The sequence below is a fragment of the Aphidius gifuensis genome, linkage group LG4 (assembly GCF_014905175.1).
Source record: "Aphidius gifuensis isolate YNYX2018 linkage group LG4, ASM1490517v1, whole genome shotgun sequence".
Taxonomy (NCBI): Eukaryota; Metazoa; Arthropoda; class Insecta; order Hymenoptera; family Braconidae; genus Aphidius; species Aphidius gifuensis.
In genome coordinates this window covers 19465275-19488593 of record NC_057791.1, presented here as the reverse complement: position 1 = coordinate 19488593, position 23319 = coordinate 19465275, and the positions used below count along the sequence as shown (strand labels likewise).

The 23319-nt window shown below is 25.2% G+C and overlaps 3 protein-coding genes across 9 annotated transcripts in view; all 3 read right to left on the bottom strand.

The window, feature by feature from the left end:
• Positions 1-128: 128 nt before the first annotated feature.
• On the bottom strand, positions 129-3037 carry LOC122855500 (ethanolamine kinase-like). Its single transcript, XM_044156914.1, is given in 7 exon segments — positions 129-502; positions 581-803; positions 922-1148; positions 1270-1535; positions 1607-1682; positions 1684-1730; positions 2109-3037. Coding segments are annotated over 7 exon segments (1023 nt in total). The 5' UTR covers positions 2235-3037; the 3' UTR covers positions 129-444.
• Positions 3038-3955: 918 nt separating this feature from the next.
• LOC122855499 (heat shock 70 kDa protein cognate 5-like) lies at positions 3956-7113 on the bottom strand. The gene is made up of 3 exons (XM_044156913.1): positions 6862-7113; positions 4981-6241; positions 3956-4769 (listed from the first exon to the last, which is right to left on the bottom strand). Exons 1-3 carry the CDS (start codon positions 6943-6945, stop codon positions 4054-4056), a joined length of 2061 nt encoding a protein of 686 aa, XP_044012848.1. The 5' UTR covers positions 6946-7113; the 3' UTR covers positions 3956-4053.
• Positions 7114-8359: 1246 nt separating this feature from the next.
• LOC122855498 (LIM domain-binding protein 2) overlaps positions 8360-23319 on the bottom strand; it is a 42090-nt gene continuing 27130 nt past the window's right edge. For 2 of the 7 annotated variants that reach the window (XM_044156910.1, XM_044156905.1), the window contains 8 exons: positions 17947-18040; positions 13511-13613; positions 12953-13125; positions 12656-12886; positions 12452-12581; positions 11579-11703; positions 11241-11483; positions 8360-11147 (listed from right to left, as the gene is read on the bottom strand). In XM_044156910.1, the coding sequence (XP_044012845.1) occupies positions 11049-11147; positions 11241-11483; positions 11579-11703; positions 12452-12581; positions 12656-12886; positions 12953-13125; positions 13511-13613; positions 17947-18040 (1198 nt within the window). In that variant the 3' untranslated portion in view covers positions 8360-11048. The remainder of the gene's footprint in view (positions 11148-11240; positions 11484-11578; positions 11704-12451; positions 12582-12655; positions 12887-12952; positions 13126-13510; positions 13614-17946; positions 18041-23319) is intronic. The other 5 variants (XM_044156911.1, XM_044156906.1, XM_044156912.1 and 2 more) reach the window with 3 other exon arrangements.

Sequence of the window (23319 nt, the reverse complement as noted above, 5' to 3'; positions counted from 1 at the left end):
AAATATTATCAGAAAATTATCAACTTAATTTTTAAATGAAATAATAAGAATTAATTAAAAGAGTTTTTTATATATTTTTTTCAATATAACAATAGGGAAAAACAATAAACAATTCTCAAATATAAATATAAATAATTAACAATATTTTATTAGTCAACTATTGGATACAAATTTGATATGAAACATCTCACGTAGACTAACTTTCTTAAAAATGATCATAATAAATTAATATACAATTTTTGTTATAAATTATGACTCTAAATAAAAAGTTTCATCCAGTGAAAATAATAAAAATCATTTCTAATAGAAAAGAAAGAAAAAAAAAAAAAAAGCAACCTGTTTATTTAAAATTGAAATACTGATACTTTCTATAAAAATATTGTATGAATAATTTATTATTTTTTATCAACAAATTAATTATTTTATTGCTATAATAAATTATCGTCAATCATCAAGAATTTTTCTTCTATTAAAACATTCATCGAATCGAACAGCAGCAAATCTATTCAACAAAAAAAAAATAAAAATAACATTAATTTTTCAATTATCAAATTAAATAATTAAACATTAATTAACTTACTTTAAAAAATCAAAATCAATTGATGAATGTTTATACTGTATAAGTGACCAACATCCCCACAAAAAATGTGACATTAAAACAAATTTTTCAATATGTTTATAAAGTTTAGTAACTTCATCCTCTGATACACTACTCGATTCATTATAACTTTGTAAATATTTTCTCAGCCATGATCGTTGAAGACTCTCATCAGGATAAAGTGAATAATCAATATCATCAACTCCTGAAAAATAATATAATCTAAAATTATAAATTGAATTAAAAATATTCAAATAATTTTTTATAGAAATTTACAACAATTTCTACAATATAAAACAAACAAATTTAAGAAAAAAAATTACCAGGAAATTCAGCAAAATGATTGGCAATATCAAATGCTTGATAATTAAATGCTGTATATTCAAAATCAATGAATGTAACAGTATTTTGTTTTTTATTATAAAGTATATTTGCAAGTAATAAATCATTGTGTGAAAATACAACTGGACTATTCAATTGAATTAATTTATCTTTCATTTTTTTATACTCATTTTTAAGTGTATCATGTGGTTTAATCATCCTTTCAAATCTGTAAATACAAATTAATTTATAATCTTATCATTATCATATTTAACATTAAAATTTTATCTCTTAATTTTCTATGATAATAATCTTAAATAAATATTAAAACAATAAATAATTTAATAAACCTTTTTTGTTTAACAGGATCATCAAATCCTCTTGGCATTAAATCCATAAATTGTTCAGTTTTTTTCCAAAGCATTGGCTCTTTAATAATATCCGAATCATTTGGTTCTAATTTATGCATTTGTGCCATTCTTTTAGCAACTAAATTATATATTTCTGGTTCTCTAACAGTGGCTGATGTCAATACATCACCCTCCAAAAATTCATAAGCAAGACCATTGTTAAAAGTTGCATACAAACTGTGAGTATATCCAGCTTTATGTAATATCTACAAAATAAAATAATTAATAAATTAAATAAACAATAACAATACTTATTAATTAAGCTATAATTAATTACCCTGATATTTCTTGTCTCAGCTTTTCTGTCAATCAACATGTCAGTTTTATGTCCATAAACTCTGACAAGTACCACCTGGATAATAAACACCAACAAGTTTATTTGTAATTCCATTTGTAAATATCTATAATTAAAAATTTAAATAAAACAACAATTATTATTATTTTATTATTAAACAAATAGACATCAATTTATTTATCAATTAATTTTCTAATTAGGATCAGTAAGGTTACTTTTTTTTTTTATTTTATCTTATCAATTGACATTAATGAAAAAATAAAAAATTCGATAAACAAATACTCATGATAATAAAAATAAATAATCAAGTCACATGTCTGTCGTCAAGTGGCAATAACGTGACATCATAATTAACAACATAAAATATATAAATTGTTGAATTAAAATTCATAAAATTTAGATTAATATAAATGACATTCAAGGTTTTATAAATAAATGTATTTTAATTATTTATTTTTTAAATAAACACCTGTTATAAAATTACCTTGAATTGTAGTTTATCAATTGGCCAAGTTGGTCTTAATATTTTGACAACATCAGTTGCACCAGGTATTATATTATTTTCATCAATTGTTATATCAAGATACACATCATCATGACATTTATCCATATTTAATAATAATAAATGATAAACGTTTGCTTATAAATAAAATAATAAACAAATGATATTTTAAAAAATTAATTATTTATTTTACTAAATGTTTGTTTATATTTTTATTGAGAAAAAATTAATTATTTGGAGTTAGAAATACTGGATGTTGGAGCACCTTGTGTCACACTGACTGACTGTTCAATTGTGACTGATAAATATTAAAAAATGTATATATAATCACAGTTTGATAAAAAAAAAAAAAAATAAATAAAACACACTGAGACACTAAGAGTTGGTGGATAATGGACTTTGAACGTTACTTTATTATGTCCCTCCAGTATTTAATTCGAGGTCGAATTCAATGAATAGAACACACAAAGCTGCATCAAATTTATTCAATGCCAAGTAAATTTGAATAAATAAATTAAAAAATATAAAGATAATAATAATGTTGAATTATTACTGCACTTGATGTACAATAAATTATGAAATTAATGGATTACTTAAGTGATAACATTGATTGTCAATTTATTTATGTTTAATATTAACTTATGTTTACTTGATTTTTAATTATTGTATCATAGTGTTTGTTATTTTTTTGTTATGTTTTAATAATATAATGAGCTAAGCAGGAAGACAGTAATTTACACACAATTTATTATTATTAAACAATAATGTTGTGGTGTCATATACTGGACATGCGTATTGCGTACAAGAGTGAATGAATTTTTTTTTTTTTTTCTCTAGGCTAGATGAGAATGTTTATTACCAGAAATAACTACCAGGTTTTAAATTTAATTTGAGAATTTATAAAAAGGAAAATTGACTTTGATAATTATTAGGTTTTTCAAAAGATATAAAACATTAAAAGAATTTCAATTAAAAAATAATTTAAACAATGTTATTGTTAACAAAAAAATAAAATAGATAATTAAATATTTTAATTTGATTGAATTATTTCAAATGCTACAAATTTTTGACCAATTAGATTACTAATGAAATGCGTCCTTTTTATAATAGGATTTTAAATGCAGGTAAATTATGTATTGTAATTAAGTAATTTTAAAATTTAATTGTAATAGGTTTACTCGGAAAATATGTATAAAGACAAGGTAAATGTTTTTTATTTTTTTATTAAACAACGAAACACAAAATAAAAAGATTCAAAATCTTTTGTATACAATAATAAAAAACGAACAAAAAAAAAAAAATCTAATAGCAATTGTTTTTTTTTTTTTCTTAATTAATATATTTTATTATTAATATAATCTACACGTAGTTTTTAATTAATTTGTTCTTAATCTAATTCAGATATTATCATACATTATTTGTCATTCAGGAGAATGTACAAATTTTAAAAGTATTTTTTTTTTTTTTTTGTCTTTACACATTCATTCTTGATAATAAAACATGGTAATATATTTTTTGCCAAATACAGTCTTAATAAATAAAAAAAAAAGCATCAATTAAATTGATTGTTTATAATATCTTCAAATTTAAATTGCAGTTGGTAGATAGTAATGATTTGTTGAGAAAGGAAATAAAAAGTTGTATTATTTAATTATGCAATATTTTGAAAATTAAAACTGCAATTTAAAAATTTGTGACATTAAAATATTTGGAACTTTAACTTGTCAGTGAATTTAAAAACTAACAAGTACATTTGATATTGCTGATGTTGATAGAAGATGAAACCTAACAACTTCTAATTTAACAAGACTTGACTCAGGTAATTATTGTAATGAGTAACCAAATAAAATTAGCAAAAAAAATAATAATAATAATTAGAAGTTAATATAAGTTTGTGTGAGAAGAATTAATAAAGCCTTGGTTAATTTTAATTCTTCTCTTCTTTCTTTTCACCTTCTGGTTGTTGATGATCTTGGGTACCTTGGTTAGCTTGGTTGTTTTCACGTTCAGCAGCCATTTTTTTGTATGCCATCTCGAAAAGCTTGAGACTAGCTTGTTGTAATTCATTTGTTTGTTTTTTAATTTCTTCTGGATCTGCGTTGTCTTTGTTGGCAAGTGTTTCTTTGAGTTTACTAACAAGACCATTTAATTTATCACACTCTTCACCTGGTAATTGTGGTCTAAATTCTTCAATTTTACTTTCAGTATCATGGACAATACTTTCAGCTTGGTTAACAGCCTCTACACGTTCTTTCTTTACTTTATCTTCTTTGGCATTCTTTTCAGCATTTCTTACCATGTTTTCAATTTCATCTTTGCTTAAACCACCACTGGATTGAATTGATATTTGTTGTTCTTTGCCAGTACCCTTGTCACGAGCTGATACATGTACAATACCATTGGCATCAATATCAAATGTAACTTCAATTTGTGGTACACCTCTTGGTGCTGGTGGAATACCAATCAATGTAAATTGACCTAACAACTTATTGTCAGCAGCCATTTCACGTTCTCCTTGATGTACTTTAATTTCAACTTGTGATTGTCCATCAGCAGCAGTTGAAAAGACTTGGCTCTTTTTTGTTGGAATTGTTGTGTTACGTGTGATCAATTTTGTAAATACACCACCAAGTGTTTCAATACCTGTAAATTAAATAATAATAATAATTAATTTATTTATTCATAATCAAACAAAAAATCAAATTGCTCAAATATTTTTTTAATAAATTATAATTTAAATTGCTCAGTAAATTAATTCATCATAACTCAGAGAGAAGATTAGATCTAAAGCATCATTGGCAAATTAATGTTATTTTTTATTATTCAATTGAGACATTTTTCTTGAGTAACTTACCAAGTGAGAGTGGAGTAACATCAAGAAGAAGAACGTCAGTGACATCACCAGCAAGAACACCACCTTGTACAGCAGCACCAATGGCAACAGCTTCATCAGGATTAACAGCTCTGGATGGTTGACGACCAAAGATTTCTTGTACAGTTTGTTGAACTTTTGGTACTCTTGTCATACCACCAACAAGAAGTACTTCTCCAATTTCAGATTTGCTGACTTCAGCATCGCTGATAGCTTTTTGGCAAGGTTGAATTGTACGCTTGATCAAATCAGCAACAAGTGTTTCAAACTTGCTTCTTGTGAGCTTAAGATTAAAATGTTTTGGACCACTGGCATCCATTGTCAAGTATGGCAAGTTGATGTCAGTCTGTGAGTCATCAGACAATTCAATCTTTGCTTTTTCAGCAGCTTCTTTGAGACGTTGCATAGCTTGTTGATCTTTGGTAACATCAATTCCTTGATCTTTTTTAAATTCACTGGCCAAATAATTGACAAGAGTATTGTCAAAGTCTTCACCACCAAGGAATGTATCACCATTTGTTGATTTGACCTCAAAGACACCCTTTTGAATTTCTAAAACTGATATATCAAAGGTACCACCACCCAAGTCATAGACTGCAATGATTTTGTCTTCTGTTTTGTCCATGCCATAGGCAAGAGCAGCTGCTGTTGGTTCATTGATAACTCTGAGAACATTTAAACCAGCAATTTGACCAGCATCTTTGGTTGCTTGACGTTGAGAATCATTGAAATAAGCTGGTACTGTGATGACTGCATTTTTAACTGGTGTACGTAAATATGATTCAGCAGTTTCTTTCATTTTTCTCAAGACAGCAGCTCCAATTTGACTTGGGGAATGTAATTTGCCAGATTTATCTTGAACCCAGGCATCTCCGTTTGATGCTGGAGCAACTTTATATGACAATGTTTTAATTTCCTTTTGAATCTCTGGGTCATTGAATTTACGTCCAATCAATCTTTTGGTTGCATAAAATGTGTTTTGTGGGTTAGTGATGGCTTGACGTTTCGCTGGAATACCAACAAGTTGAGTACCATCTTCAGCAAAGGCAACGTATGATGGTGTTGTTCTTGAGCCTTGAGAATTTTCAATAACTTTAGCTGCACCACCTTCCCAAACAGATACACAGGAGAATGTTGTACCCAAGTCAATTCCTATAACATTACCACTGACTTTGTCTGATTTATATCTGTATTGAGTAACTTCGTTGTTGTTGTTGGGTGCATAGTATGCTGTTGAGTTGGCCTGTTGATAAATATAATAAAAATTAAATATCTATATCATGTAAAAAAATTTATCCATTCTCTAATCGTTACGTAACAAGTTTTTTTCATGATAGCAATATATGTATATAGAAATCAAATAATTTTTAAAATTATTTTAATTAATATATCATCATCTAGAGAACATAATTAATAAAAAAAAATTCAACAATTGTTTAAAATTATTAAACATAAAACACGTGAGTAGCAGAAAGGGTTTATCAACAACAAAATGATTATCAATTGTAAATTAAGAAAGAAAGTAAATAATGTAAAATTATATTGTAAAATTTAGTAAATGTCAATGTATCAGTTTATAACAGAATCAATGACAAATAAAAAATAAGTCAACAACATTTAGCATGCCGGTCACCGGCCATGGACGCCCCGGTGATAATTACTATATCAGAAAGATTATTCTCGAAGAAATAAGTCTCAGATTAAATAGAGAATTACATTAAAGTACATAAAGTTACATTAAAATAAATTTATAAAACTTTTTTTCGAGCAAACGAAGATGATGACATACCAATAAATAATTAATTAACAAATGAATAAATTGCAACAAGAAAAAACGCAGTTGTTATAAAAATATAAACTTACATTTTTAACTAATGCACTAAAACATCTCTTTCCTTGAGAAATTTCAACGCAATTGCGTGTCAATAATCTTGATGCAGCCAACATTTTAATTGGTTAATTAATTAATAACTTTTCAAACAATTTATAAAATATTAATTCACAATTTTTTTTTAATCCAAGTGCGAACTTCACGTGTAATGATGCAATCGTCAATGAAGAAAAATCCGACGAAATCACGGGTTAAGAAACCCAGCTACTTTTTGTAATTCTACAAATGCCCGTTAGAGTTCTCTCATTTTTATCCAATCAGCGAGTGGCTAGCTTTCAACAGCCAATGATTTCGCGACGACACGTAATTCCATTGGCGGTTACATCAGAAAGCAAATGGCTTCTAGGATCCACAAGAATGATTGAGAATAATCTAGAATTTTCCAGCATAACACAAACCAATCATGAAGCTACAAACCTCTCTAGATTTATCCATTCAAAAATTTAATTTATTATAAACAATTTAAAACTCCATAAAATTATCAACTCAATTCTCAGCTAGAATTAGAATTATATGAATTTAAAAACCCCAAAGAAAATTATAAATATTTAAATGATTAAAATAATATGAGCCTTTTCAAATTCATCTAAATAATAAAATAAAAAATAATATTCTTGAAACAATAAATAAACAACAATTAAGCATGAAATAATTTATGATTTATTTACATCCGAAGACAGCCAACGAATAATTAATTTAAATATAAAAAAAAAGTATATATATATATATAGATTGTAACGTTTTATCAACGTTGAAAAAAAAAAAAAAAGTACACTCGGAATTAGCGGTCCCGACATTCGTTAAAATAAATATATAAAATTAATAAATTTTTAAAAAATGACATGATCAATTCAAATTTTTCATAAAAACACAAATTGATTTTTTTATTTTTTATTTTCTATCGATTTGAAAATCCTAATTTGTCACATTGACCGCTTCTCGTGCACTTAATTTAATGAATTAATTTTAAAATTGTATTTTTTTTTTTTTCATTTTTAATTTTTAAATCAATTTTTTTTTTTTTGCCATCTTTTATTTAATTTTTTTTTTTATTTATTTATTTATTTTTTTAACTAACAATTAAAAATTTCCTATAACTTATCATTCATGTATTTTAATTTTATTTTTTTTTATTTATTTTTTTCTTGTTTTAGAGTCAATTCACATTATTTATTATAGAATAATTAATTAATTATAGTGTCATTATAATTCGTAGTAATATACAACATTTCTTTTTTTTTTTTTTTTTTAATAAATCATTTATTCTAAACCTCACCACACTTGTAATTATAATTCATTCAATTTTCTTCGCATCTCTTTCATCATTTAATTATAATTAAATCAATTATTCAATTAAATTTATAATTTTTATATTTAATTTTTTCTTCATTTTTTATTTTTCAATTGCTCATTTACACTGGGGGCAATATCTGGCGTCACAGGGTGTCATTATTCAACTAATTGTTTATACAAAATGATGTGTTTTTTTTATATAATTAATTTTTTATCTTTTCGGTTTATGCGTTTTTTTTTTTTTTGACGACAAATTGTCAGTTGATTTTTTTGCTCGTTGTTATTCATCGAGTCGCGATTTTGTGTTTAAAAAAAGAAAAAAAAAAAAAGAAACAGTAGGATTATCGTCTCCTTTATTTTCTTTTTCTTTTTTTTTTTTTTTTTATACAATTTTTTTATACAACTAATTTGCTTTTTATGCAATTTATATATTTGTTGTTGGTTTTATTTATTTTTCTAAAATTTAAAATTTACCGTGAGTGTGTTTTTACAAAACAACAAAATAGTGATGTACAATTTTTAATGTTTTAAAATGTTTAAAATAAAATTAAAAAAAAACTTTGTATAAGTAAAAAAAATTAACTAGATTCGTGATGATTTTGTACCTATAAATTTACAATTATTATCCTTCATATTGAAGGCGAAAAAAAATTATAATTTTATTTTTTCTATGAAAAAATAAATGTCGAAATTAATTGATTTTAAATTTTGCAGCTTTATTAAAATCATGTGCGTTGATAATTAAATTATAAATTTTTTATTTAAATAATTTACGACAATGATTATTGAAAAAGTTGTAAAAAAAATATTAAGTCTTTCAATAATCATTGTAATTTGACATGAAAAATAATAAACTTTACTTTCATTTGTCAAATAAATAAATAAAAAAAAATTTATTCATGATTGATGATATATAAAAAATAAAAATATATTATTTTCAAATTGGTCAATTTATTAAAGAAACAAATATCTTTGTTAAAATGTTTAAAAAAAAAAATAGTAAAATTGATTTATTTGTAAAAAAAAAAAATTAAAATTATGCCATTGGTTAAAAAAATAAAATAAAATTGTATAATGAATTTGATTCATTTTTTATCTAGTAATTTTTATCACATCAATGTGATGATCGTTATTTTTATCTCATGATTAGGAGGTTTTTTTTTAATTTAAAATTAAATGATGTAAAAAATTACTTGCACTTTGTGTCCTCCATTATTTTCGATATTCATAATTTCAAATTTAAATATAAATAGCAATTTAAATAATAATAAAAAAAAAAAAAAAAAAAAGGAGGATGATAAAATCTGTGCGCGTTTGTGTATTTTTTTTTCGTTTTTTTTCTGTTTTTTTTTTTACAAATTTCGGTCAAATTAATTAAAAATTCCGTACAATTTGTTTTTAAAAATTCATTTTTTTTTTCTACTTGCATTCATTCACATACTTATGAGAATATTCAATTTATCATTCGTCCTTGTAATCGTTTTTTTTTTTTTTTTTTTTCATTTTGCACAAATACGTAACTTATTACCTACAAAACCTCTTATGGTATTATATTTATTTACTCTATAATTATATCAATACTGATGACGGATAGAGATTCATTCACAGCGCGCGCACTACAGAGCAATTTATTTATTTATTTATTATTTATCAATTTGTTTTTATATTTTTATTACTTTTTTTTTTCTTCTTGTGTTATTTTATTTTTCATTTTTCACATTATATCGTCCCATTTTGTGCACGTTGTGTTGAGTGTTATCTTCCAATTTATTATTTATTTTTTAAAATCTTATTTTTTATATTTCATTCACATTATTTTTTGCAACTATTATTTTTTTTTTATTTTTCTCATTTTCATTTTTCTTTTTTTTTTTTTTTTCATTTTTTTTTACTTTTTTCAAATTCAAACTCTCTTTACTTTTTTCCCATTCAGGTGACTTTTTTTACCGATCAATTCACCAGTTTCACAATTTATTTATTTAAAAAAATTATTATTTAATTAATTCACCTTGCTTTTTGTGCATTAATTTCTTTTTTTTTTTTTTTATCACTTGTGTTTGGACAACCTAGTGGTTGCCATTTTAAAAAATAAAATAAAATTGACAAAAACAAAAATATAAAATTAAGCCAGTCCCTGATGAAACAAATATTTGTTTCGTAATGTATTAAAAAAAAAAAAAACAACTTCATTGTTTATATATTTTTTTTTCAATTGGGAAACCACACTTTAGTAAAACCCTGAGTTGAAATTTGCACCTTGTTGTAATACTTTGAAGTTCATGCTTCAAAAAGTATTACAAATTTCAAATTTGAAAGAAAAAGCAACAACAGCAACAACAACAACAACAACCATGTGCCCAAAATTGTTGATCATTATCAACAGATAAATAAAACTTGTTTATTTAAAATAATGAGGGTTTTAGCTTTTCGTTAAATGTTTAAATGATAAAAATAAATAAACGATGAGAAAAAAAAATAAAATAAAAATAAAGGATTATTACGAGTGGTTACGTTGTGAAAGAAGATACTCGAATTGATGTAAATACAGCAATTGTTGTACGATACTTTGAAGTGGATCGGCCGTTTGTCCCTGATGAGATTGTCTGACTGGTGTAACTGTATCATCACCAGTTTGCTGATTATTAATAAATCCATTTGTAATGTAATTTTGTTTATATTTATCTGGAATTATTTGTAAATCAGATATTGGTGTATCAGTTTCAACAGAATAACGACTTGAGGCCGTTAATGGTGAGGTCAGATTGGAGGTCATTGAGATATTTGTATTCTCGCCCCGCTAGGGAGTTACATTTTTGGGCCTGCGCCCCCGTCGCCCCCTGGTTGGGGGGCGCGGGGACTCCTGGCCTCACTGGCTCACTGCGGGGCTTTTTTTGTCTTGTGATTGATTTGAATCTTGGGAACCTTGTACACCTCCACCACTTCCACCTTGTGATCCTTGTACACCCTGTTAATTATTAATTTATTTATTATTTAATAAAACAACAAAAACAACAACAAAAATATTATTAAAATGTAAAGATTATTGTTATTATTTTACCTGATTTCCTGGTCCACCTTGTGGTGGTCCTGGTCCACGATCAGGTGGCCAAGAATTACCTGGCGTTGGTTCTGAATGAAATTGATGCGGATGTGGTGGTGGTCCACCGGACGTATCATGACTGTGTGGGTCCAGACTATTTGTCGCATCATATTGGGCGTTTTCAAGCCTTGTTATTAGCCGTTCATCTTCATCTCCAAATTCACCTCCCATTAGTGATGGTTCACCCACTACCATCACGTCCTTTTTTTTTTGAAGAAAAAAATAAATATTTATTCATTAATTAATAAAGCCAACACAATCATTTTATATATAATTTAATTTAAATAGCAATTTACCTGGGATGCTAGGGAAAAATTTGGACCCGGTGATCTTTTTTTACTTGGTGCAGGTGGTGCATTACTTCCTGGTCCTGATGTACTACCCTTTCTCTTTCTTCTTTTACTTGCCGGCCTTTGTGATTCTGTTGATAAACAAAAACAAAATTAATTAGTATATTTTATTTTTAAATAAATTATGGTGTAAAAAACAAACGAAAAAAAAGCATTGAATAAAATTCAATCCAGCTGTGGACCTTTATGTGTCATCAAAGGTCTCTTATTTTTTAAAATTTATCACGCAGTCATGCATGCCACACTACATACAATTAGACAGATACTTTACTTTATTTTTTCATAATAAATTTTATTGATAAATAATTTTTTAAAATAAACAACAAAAATATATATTCAGATTATTCCATGATTCTATTGAAGGATTTACGCTTGTTGACTTGAATGTGCAAAAAAAAAAACCAAATAAAAATACAAAACATAAATAGAAATATAAATATTTTTTAAAATCATTTTGTTTTTTTCATTTTGTTATTTATATATATTATATTCTTTTTATTTCAATTTTATATTTTTATTGTTTCTTAAGAAACGGAAGTTGGTTGCGATAAGCTCGTCTGCACAAACAGGCCACAAAGTGAGTGCAGTGCAAAGGCCCCTTGATTCACTCATGCGAATATTAAAACAACTTACATTTTGTAAAAAAAAAAAAATATACAAATATACTTTTTAAAAAAACAAGCAATAGAATCATGGAAATAATTATATTTTGATTAAAAAAAGACTCGAAAATATTAGATAAATTATCTTTGATGAAATCATGATGATAGTCCACTTGCTGGTGGATTTATCATGTAAAGCAACTGTCTTTCTACGTACGCTTACCCGGCGGGGCAACCATCCTCTGCCACTTCTGGAATAATGTTGTTTTTAAACAATCACGTGGTGACAATGCATACGCTTTATGCCGTGACATTAATTCTTGCATTGGTTCTAATATTACGCATAACTAGAAGAAAACAAAAACAACAATTAATAATTTATAAATTTAGTTAAAAAAAAAATTGTAAAAATAATAATTACCCTAAGATAATTGAGAGTTGAATTTGTAATGCCTTGTCTAGTTATATTTTTACTCAATTGTTCAAGCATTGTTGGATCCTGTTGTGCAGTATGCATACCAACAACTGATCTTGGTACAAGTTCACGATGTGTTCTCACTGATAGATGCCAAGATTTTATTCTCATTAAATCGTCAAATGTAAATTCTAATATTAATCTACCCTCCGTACACACCTGAAACCAAAAATTTTCCTAATATTTATTATTTTATGTAATTATCTATTTATATTTATTAATTATTATGATTAATTTAATTACCTTCATAAATGGAGGTTTCCCATGATGCGTAACCATTACACAATTGTCACAGTCTAGAGTTATTGTTGTATTGTGAAATGATTCTTTTGGATGTTTTATGTGATAATAAAGCTCCGTAACACCACCCTCAAATATTGAACGAAAATACCGGGGTATTAATGTTCTTCCTATTGCTGTTTTTTAACAAAAATAAAACAACATTTTATTAGTTATATTTAAATTTAAAAATTAAAGTTATAAAATTAAATAAATAATTGTTTTTTTTTTAAAAGTGCAGTGTTAATTGTTGGATAATTGTTAGCAGTGTTTATTTTAGATAATTTTATATTTTTTATCTTACAAGTGATAATGAATTATTGTTTACAGTTTAATTAGGATTAATTGAATGTAAAATTAATTTTTTTAAATCACAGTGGATCTATCAGGTGTGTGAATTAATTGTTGATTATTTTAAAAATTTTTAATCGAAATTTTGATGATTGTTTTGGTGGAAATTATATGTGATTAATTGACTTGTAGATTTTTTTTTTTCGATAATGAAATTTAAGAAAATCTTACTGTATCTTTTGGGTCCATCTTCAAGAAGAAATGCCAATGTCAACGTTGCATCGTCTTCGAAAAATTCCGTTGCAAATGAGTCCCACCACAGATTATCACTCTCCTGTTGACATAATGAAAAAATAAATATAATTAACATTTTGGAAAATTAGAAATGAGAGAGAAGGAAAATAATAATTTTCTTATTTTTTTTTTTCATAAAGAAGAAGATATATATTATGAGAAGAAGAGTCATCTGAATAACGCATGACTGTCTGGTCTGAAATTATCGCTGCATCGCCAACCAACCCCTTTTTTTATATCCAAGGGAAAAACCGAGGGAAAAACGACGACTGATGGGAGTGCCTCAGAAAAAAACAAAAAAAACAAAAACCAGGATCTCTTTTCTATTTCCATCGCGCGTTTTTCATTCAATTATGTATTTAAAAAAAAAAAAAGAAAATTAATCAAAATATATATCAAAGTGTGTAACGATGATTACATCTTTTTTTTGATATAAAGTTTTAGCCATTTGAATATTTTCATACATTGAAAAGTTTTAGAGAGTTAGCCATCATCAAAGAAATGAAAATAAGACTTTTGGCATCAAGACTGTGTTACTGTATTCTAAAGACTCCAAAAACTTAATTCACAAAACTTTAAAAGAAAAAAAAAAAAAGCTTAAAAATAATAAAAAAAAAACTTGTAAATGTTTGTTGAAAAATATAAAAGTTTTTACTAATAATTTTATTTTCAATTTGCAAAATAAAAAACTCCAAATTTTCTTTACAATAATTTTATTGAATTTTGTTTTTTTTTTTCAAATATTAGCTGTATTTTATTTTTAACCAAGAATAGAAACAAGTAAAAGAAATTATTAAAATCATAAATCGATGTATGTCTTTGCTAAAAAAAATATTCCAAATCAATATACCTATACATGTATTAAATATTAAAGATACTATTATTTTTGTTGAAAATAAAAATTCAATAATATTTTATATCAATAGTAAGATATTAAATACAAGATGATAAATGATATGGACATGATCCAAATCAAACTGTTGCAACCAATATATTTCAAATAAAAAAAAAATTCATCTCTCTCTCCCTCTCTCTCTCTCTCTTGTATATATTTAAACCCTTAGCCACATCAAACGTGTGCAAATCAACGATCCAAAGTGCTACCAATTTAAAATTTCTAACCGACACAATAAAATAATTTAAAATTAACAATAATTAAAAAAACCCCAAATATCAAAAATTAATTTTCCAATAACAAAAGAAAAAAAAAAATATATATATTAAAACATTTTCAATTAAAAAAATTTAGCATAATTACAAAAAAAATAAATAATTGCAAAAAAAAAAACCCTTCAATATAATATAAATTAATTAAAAATAAAAATAAAATAAAAAAATATATAAATTTTGTATTTGATTGTACGAGTAAGAGAATTTTGTCATTGACTGTACCACCCCAATGTTGTTGAGGTGGTGGGGTGGTTGGGTGGTACATAGTGAGTGAGTAGGAGGTTGAGAAGAGTAAATGGAAAAAGGGAGATATAGGGGTGGTATATAAACGTACATATATACGACAACAGTACAAGTATTGTCCTTGCATTTTATCTCTTGAATTAACAATAAAAATTCTATAATTAATAATATTATTATTAAAAAATTATATAAAAAATATGATAATATTTAAAAAAATGTTCTTAATAAACCCATCAATTTTCATAAATTAATTCAACTTATTTATGATAAAAAAATGATTATGTTTAGTTGTCTCTGGTGTATGTTAACATGGACAAAACTCATCCAGTTGGTACATTCAACTGTATACATATATACATATATACTGCATATAGTAATATATATATAGTAAAACGAAGCAATGGTGGTAGAAAAGTAGTATGGTAGTGGCGGCAGTTGAGACGTGAAGAGAAAGGTTTTATACAAGAGAGATGAAGAAGGGTAAAGGGAAATACAATATGGGTTATTCGAGGGACGATGAGAGGAGTAAAGAGAGGAAAAATAAAAAAGAGAGAAGAAAATTACGATGGGATTCACAAGAGATGAAAGTGTAAGAGAGATGAACAAAAAAATATATATATATATTATATAGTTACGTGAAATAAAATAAAAAAAAATAATAAAAGAAAAAAAAAAAGTACGAGAAGAGTACAGAGTGGAGTGAGAGGGATGAGAATGTATATATATAAAGAAAAAAAGATAAAAAAAAAAAAAGGAGTAGAGGGATGAGATGTATACGAAGAGAGGTAAAAAATAAATAGTAGAATGAGGAGAACGTGAATAAAGAGAGGATGAGGAGGAAAAAAATATCAAGAGAATGAGGAGGCCTACTCACCCTCTTCTCTTATATTTCCCCTTACCCTTTTTTTTTTCTATTTTTTCTATTTTTTAGGGAGGTTACAGGGGCCCTCATTTTATTACCCAGTCTATTTCCCCCCTCGTCCCTTGACATTGTTGGCTGGTTCTCAACTTTGACCAAGTACTTTTCATCATGAAATTATATGTCGTGTAAACAAGACATTTTACTTGTCTTTTGTATTATATACTTGATGCATTTTAAGATGACAATATATTGTATTGGCTATTTAATAAACTACCCTATAATTTTTGGTTTTTTTTTTCTAAGGAAAAATTATAAATTTAGTTTATTAAATTTAGATTTGTAAATTGGGTATTTTTTATTTAATTAAATTAGATGTTTTATAATATTTATATATTTTTTAATAACAATTGTCATTTTATATTTTTGATATTTATTTTTTTTATTTGACTACTTGATGACAATGTGTATACATATTTTTTATTGTTGATTCTAAGGGATGAAGGTATGGAATACGTACTCGACGTTTGAAGAAACTTTTTCAACATTTCTTTTTTTTTTTTACTTTTTTTACTGCTACTCATCTTTATCCTTTTGAATTGAACAATGAGAAAAAAGTATTTAGATAAAATATGACGAGTTAGTCTTGTGGGAATACAGTATTTCACAAAAAAAATAACAACTAACGTTTAAAAAAAAATACTAAAAAATGTATAATACTATTTTGAATTGCAAAAAAAATTATTTCATTAATAATATATAAAAAAAATAGTGATATGATAAAATCCAATTGTCCAAGGATCATGTGAATATAATTTTAAAATATAATTTCTATTCAGAATACCCAATTCAGTAATAATAAAATGATTAAATTTTAATTACAAAAAAAAAAAGAGAAATAATAGTAGTTAAAAAAAAAGATAAAAAAATTACAGAAAAAGATAATAATAAACTACAATTAAAATTAACAATTACCATCAAAATTCAAGATGAGAAATATTAAAAATTTGATTTTCCAGTGAATAGCTTAAACACTGTTTTACTATTAATAAAAATTAGTAAAAAAATTGAATACAAGTGTTTAAATAAATACAAAAAAAAGAAATAGTAATTGAAAAATAAATGACCAATTATTAATTGCATTTGACCTTGACTTGATAATAAAATCATGATAAAAAAATAAAAGAAAACCAGTATTGCGTTAATAACAGCAAGTGAAAATTTGTTTATTATTTTTAGTATTAAAAATATAAATAAAAGTCAATAAATAAAAAAAAGAAAGGGTGAATGTCAGGGTAATACAGTGGTCATCGAAAGGGGCCATTGGTCAGGGACAACCAGTCGTCGTAAAATACATAGGGAGACATGGGAAAAACGAGGTCAACATTTGACAAGGGTGAGAAGAAAAAAAAAGGCAAAGAAAATTGTTAATTTTATTGATAAAAAAAAATTAAAAAAAAATATTTATTTATTTATTTATTTAATATTAAAACCAAAAAGAAATTTTAAATTAAAAATTAAAATGATAATAATAATGATAAAAAGTACAGTGATAAAGTTGAAAGAAAGAAAGTTGGTTGGTTGGTTGAAAGGTAAAATGAAGGGATGATTTTATAGTGAAAAAAAGATAAATGAAAAATAGAAGTAGATGAGGAATGAGGTAAAGGGGTAAAGACTGGCTAGACCGAGGGTGAACCACGGAAGAAACCGCTCACGGACCAGAGATCTCGCCACCGACCCAAGAAAAGATCCAATGATAGAGAGAAATGAGAATAGAAAATATGATTTATTACTAAATGACACGCGACAGTTTTTTATTATATAATTTTTTTTTTCTTTTTTCTATTAATAAACATAAACTTATATAATTTTTAATAATAATAATTAAATATTATAAAATAACCCCTTTTTTTTCTTTTAATTTTTTTCTAGCAATTAAAGTGAGTGAAAATTTTAGTAGTAATTAAAATTTAAATTTAACATAATTTTATAATTTAAATGTAATTTTTGTTATTAAAATTGATATTATTATTCATGTAGCTTTAATTTTTATTATAAAAAAATTTTTAAAAGTTTTTTTTGGATTTTTTAATCAACTTACCTCTGTACGTTGTTGCAGCCTTTTATTTAATTCGTATAACCGAATATCTGGTTGTCCAAAATACGGAGTAGGTCTTCTGGGTACTGGTAATGATCTAAAAATAAACAAAAAAAAAATTCAATAAATTAAAAAACAAATCTTGCATAACTCAATTATAGTTTACAAAAAAATAAAAAAAATTTCCATATTAAATTTTAATCTAAACAAAAAAAAAACACCATAATAACGACATGATAAGATCATCAAGTATCAACACACATATGACTGTCTGACACGCAAGGCGAAATTATTCATAATAAAAAAATTATCATTTATTTAAAATGTAGCCAAGTAAAAGAAAAAAATTAAAAAAAGAAAAAAAACTAATCAAGTACCAAACAAATATTCTAATTAATTTGAAATAAAATAAAAATTGAAAAAAAAAAATAAAAACTTGTATATATTACACAATTAAAATAAATAAAATAATTTTAATAGATTGATAGATCAAGTATAACTAATATAAAACAAGGTTAAACGTCGCTTAACCCATCGTCAATTAGTGTCAGATTTGTATGACTCGTTGCTTAGATAAATAATATTAATATCAAGTAATGTATCCTGGGCACGAGCCACAAGCGACAACATAATTATTAAACAAAAAACTTGATTATGATATTAAAATATTGCACAAATATTATCATTAATAATTTGTATATAATATTGATATCAATTAACAAGTACATGATAAAAAAAATTAAAATAAAAAACAGGTGATGTAAATATAAATTAGATATTTATTTTTTTTATTTCAAATCAGCAAATCAACTGTTGACCAGCTGATAACAATTGTATTTATCAATAAACAACATGATTTTTATGATAAAAAAAATTAGAGTTATGAGAACCACTGAAATATATATATGTGTAAGGATCCTCAGATTGGTTTTAACCAAAAGGCGCAGCAGTTTCATGAATATACATACAGATATATATGTATTTTGGGTGAGAGACAGAAGCCAAGTGGGGAAATATACATAGAGGTGAATGTTTAAGGGGGGTAGAGTATATTAGGGGTTGGTTTTGCTCATGGGGTGATGTGCTTGCTACGATCAATGCCACAGAGTCATGCTAGTCACCCACTTCCCCCCCATTATATATGTATTTCGCAGTCTATATATAAACACCCACGTGGATATACACCATGACAATACATTTTTTTTTTTTATTTTGTAGATTGATAATTTTTAGATTTTTAATATATTTATTTAGATGATGATGGAAATATTTATGAATTTACTACTGTCTTATAAACTAGACAATTTAAATTCTTTGCTAAAATGGGATATGCTTTGAAGCTGTTTGATTTATTGAAAAGAAAAAAAAAAGTTTTAAGCTTTTTTTTTAATTGTTTTTTAATAGTTAAATTGTTGTTGTTGTTGTTGTTGTTTTTTAAATATTCAGGTGGTTGATATTTTATTTTAAATTAATACTCATATTGTCTGGATGAATTTGTTCATGGGACGACATAAGGTCAGTGATTCATCAAACTATATGTAGTTTTATTTGTAAGTAAGTTTCATTGCCCCCTTTTTTTTCGAGAGAGAGAATAATAATAAAAAGAACCCCCCTTTTAACATCTATTTTTCTTTTTTTTTATTTCTCTTAAAATCACCCTTCTTTGTAGCCCTTATTTTTATTCAGTGAATATATGCGTTCAAACTGGACTGGGTGATTTACAGGATTGCAATCTAGACACGATTGATTTTTCAACAATCCCACATGCTACTTTGGATAATCCAACTTGAAAAAAATAAAATAACAATAATAATATGATAACCTGTCATGACATCTTAATTTTAAAGTTCATTTTTTACTATTTTTTATTGTGTTATTTATATGATGATGACAGTTGATGATTAGTTCTGATGTAGTTATAAAATAGTAGCAAAAGAGAAAAAAATAATAAATAATAATATTATTAAGAAAATGATTGGCTGTGTGTATGATGAAGGGAAAAATAATGTTTGCTGCGCGTAGGTGGATATTAATTTATTGCACATTAACGTCACTTGTCTTTTCTGGTCATACGAATAATAATAATCCATATGTATATTGTATAGTTTAAGTCTATATACAAAACTATACATATATTAATATATAGAAATATTTCATAGCCACTGAATGAGCTACAGACACACAATTATCGTGGGTCGTTTTTGCAATATTACATCAAGACATTAACAGTGCATTGACACAAGAAAATATTTTAAATACTTTTAAAAATTAAAATTTAAAAAACATAAATTATTCAATTAAATTACACTTGTCTAGGAGTGTAATTTAAAAATTTTAAAAATTCAAAATCAAGTCTTAGCCTAGAAAAATAAAATAGATTCTAAATATTTTGATGAATTTTTAATTAATTAATTTATAATAAAGATAGTAAATTAATTTAATTGTTTTTGTTATTAATGATGAATAATTGATTCAATGTTTTGTGTCAAAGACAAAGTAATAAAGTGTTTGGTGTTGATGAACAAGTACAGGTGGATTTCTGAGTAATACACGCATTGCTGAGTCCAGCCACGCGTTTACCAGCCCTTATAAAGACTCAATCAAACATGATTCTGATTGAGACATTAATTGAGTCAAACAAGGCCTCAACATGTACCCACCAATCTAACCAACTATATAAATGTGTTGATTTTAATTATTACTAAAATTAATATGATAAATAATTGAACAATTAAAAAAAAAACAATCAAATTTATCATTTTCATTTACAAAAAATGGCTTTTTTTAATTATTTAAAAATTGAATAATAATTATTATTTAACTAAAAAATAATAAATCAATTTTTTCGATTTAGTAATTGAAGAAAAAAACCTTGAAAAATATTTTTTATTGGTAATTTGTTTGGCTAGGTATATTGAATAAAAATTATATTTATTTTTTGTGTGTTGCATAATCATTTGTGAAAATAGCTAGCTGCCAAAATTAATAATACAAATTTAAAAAAGAATTAAATTTTAAAAATTAATATTCATTTAAAAATACATTTGTTTGTTTCATCTTTGTTGAAGAAAAATTATGATATATTAATTGTTGTTTTTTTGTTAATTTTTGGAGAGTTTAAATGTGTGTTTTTTTTTGAAAATGTTTATAGATAGATATCGAGGCAGTGATGCACATGTACATATGTACATGCGACACGCGTTAAATATCTCAAAATAAGTCTGTACGAGAATAGATTTTGACGGCTAATCGGAACTGCCTAACCCTCGTTTCGGGGAACCAGGACGCGTATAGAAATCTTGAAATATTCAGCACAACTTAATACAACATGCGTATATATTTTATCTTAAATTTAATTTCAAAATAATATATATCAAAAAATTTATACATCATTTAAAATGATATATCATTTTTAAACTAAATTAAATAATAATATTGTCTCTTGAGTATAAATTAATTTCCAATAATAAATGCTGACGTATAAATACAAAAATACAACCAACAATTATTTTTTTTTTGCTGATTTGCAGAAAATAAAAAAAATAATAAAAATTACAATATAAAACACGTGTTTTTAATTATCATTCACGCGTGAACAGGTGTGTCACATTGTCATCACACAAAATAATATCATATCATTGCAAAATTTCAATAAAAATATATTGCTTACTTTAGCAAAAAGAAAAAAAATAATAAAAAAAAAATCAAAGTCTTCTTCTTCTTTGTAATAATAAAAATATCCACGTCCTTGCATAAACATATATATATTTTTTTAAAACGATTATATAATGAATCTACTTGTCACCAAGACTGGAAAAAATAAAAAAAAACATTATTCCTTGTTATGGAAAAAAATAATAATATAAATTATTTTAAAAAAAAATATTAAACATGTCAAGGAATTTTTTTAAAAAGACAAAAAAAAAATATATTTATTATCAGTATATAAAAAATATAAATTAATAGTAAAAAATATTTGTGTTAATGTCAGTTGTTGTCACGTTGGTGTTATTTTGACAGTATGTATATGTGCATCGTTATCATTATGCAATGAGGCAATGCAGTCGTGCACGCGAATCGTGACGAGAGTCATGCATGATACACAGATATACACAAGCTCTTTAAACGAAAAAAAATAAATAAATAAATAAATAAAAAAATAATAAATAAATAAATAATGTTAATGTCAAGATATATAAAAAAAAAATCATCTAACATGTCATTCAGGGACATTTATATCCGGAAGTGAAGAAAAAAAAAAATCTATTTACTTGGATAATTAATTGAAAATCGAAATAATAAATTTTATTAGTTAATAAATTGTTAGAGTTAATGTTGAGGTATTAATTAAGGATTTTATTGGGTTAAATTAATATTTTTGACGATTTATAATACGATGATTTTCGTGGAGTGTTAATAGTGTATGTTAAATCGGGAATGACGAACTGGGAGGGCATCATGCGGGAGGTATGATGGTATATTTTTATCGCTCTAAATATATACACTAAGTGTATTGAATTTTAGTGTATATGTGAATAAATAAAACGCCATGCTTGAAGCATATATAAACGAAATATATATCTCAAATTTAATAAGAGATAATATTTTTAATTTGAAAAAATATTCTTTAAATTATGTAGATAATTGTTGATTAATAAAAAGTAAAAAGAGGTATTTATTTTTTATTAGAAATATATGCAATTTTTGTATCTGGAATTTTTATACTTTAATTTGTATATGAAATTGGAATTTTTAATTTTTTTTAATTTCTTTATTATTTAATTTGCAGGGAGCCAGAAAGACCGGACTTGCCCGAAGTCAGGCCAAATACGGAACTGGGTTAGGTGTGTCTGTCACTGATGGATATATAAAAAATAAAAAAAATTATATATACTTATATTTATATCAAAGAATGATGAAAGAATTAAAAAAAATTTTTTTAAAATTTTTTTAAATAGAAAAATGTAGAGGCAGAGATTTTTTTTTTTTGATTTTTTTTGTTGTTGAAAGTATAGAGTTGTTTAAGATGGGAATAATAAAAATGTGGAATTGATGAATGTATGTAAAATTTATTTAAAAATATATTTTTTTATAATGATAATAGTTTGCACATTGCCGAGGGCAATATTGGAAGTTGAGATGCTATTGAGTGAGGAGGCACGCGCGCACATGCATTCATGAGAAAGCCACAATAAATCATTTGTAAGATGAGGTCGAGAGGGAGTCGCGATTCCAATGTGTCTGACATACAAACCATCAAATTTTCAATTGAGATTTTTATTATTTTTTTATAATAAATATTAAATTAAAAATAATTTTATTAAATAAATAATCTCTTAAAATTTCGATTTTCGATCGAAATTTCGCATTCGAATT

What these genes read in the sequence shown, in the direction of transcription:
- LOC122855499 (XM_044156913.1), bottom strand. Translation starts at nt 6,945, where the DNA reads ATGTTGGCTGCATCAAGATTATTGACACGCAATTGCGTTGAAATTTCT. An exon ending in TTAGTGCATTAGTTAAAAAT is followed by an intron (nt 6,242 to 6,861) that starts GTAAGTTTATAT and finishes ATTTATCAACAG; the next exon opens with GCCAACTCAACAGCATACTA. An exon ending in TGTTACTCCACTCTCACTTG is followed by an intron (nt 4,770 to 4,980) that starts GTAAGTTACTCA and finishes TTTAATTTACAG; the next exon opens with GTATTGAAACACTTGGTGGT.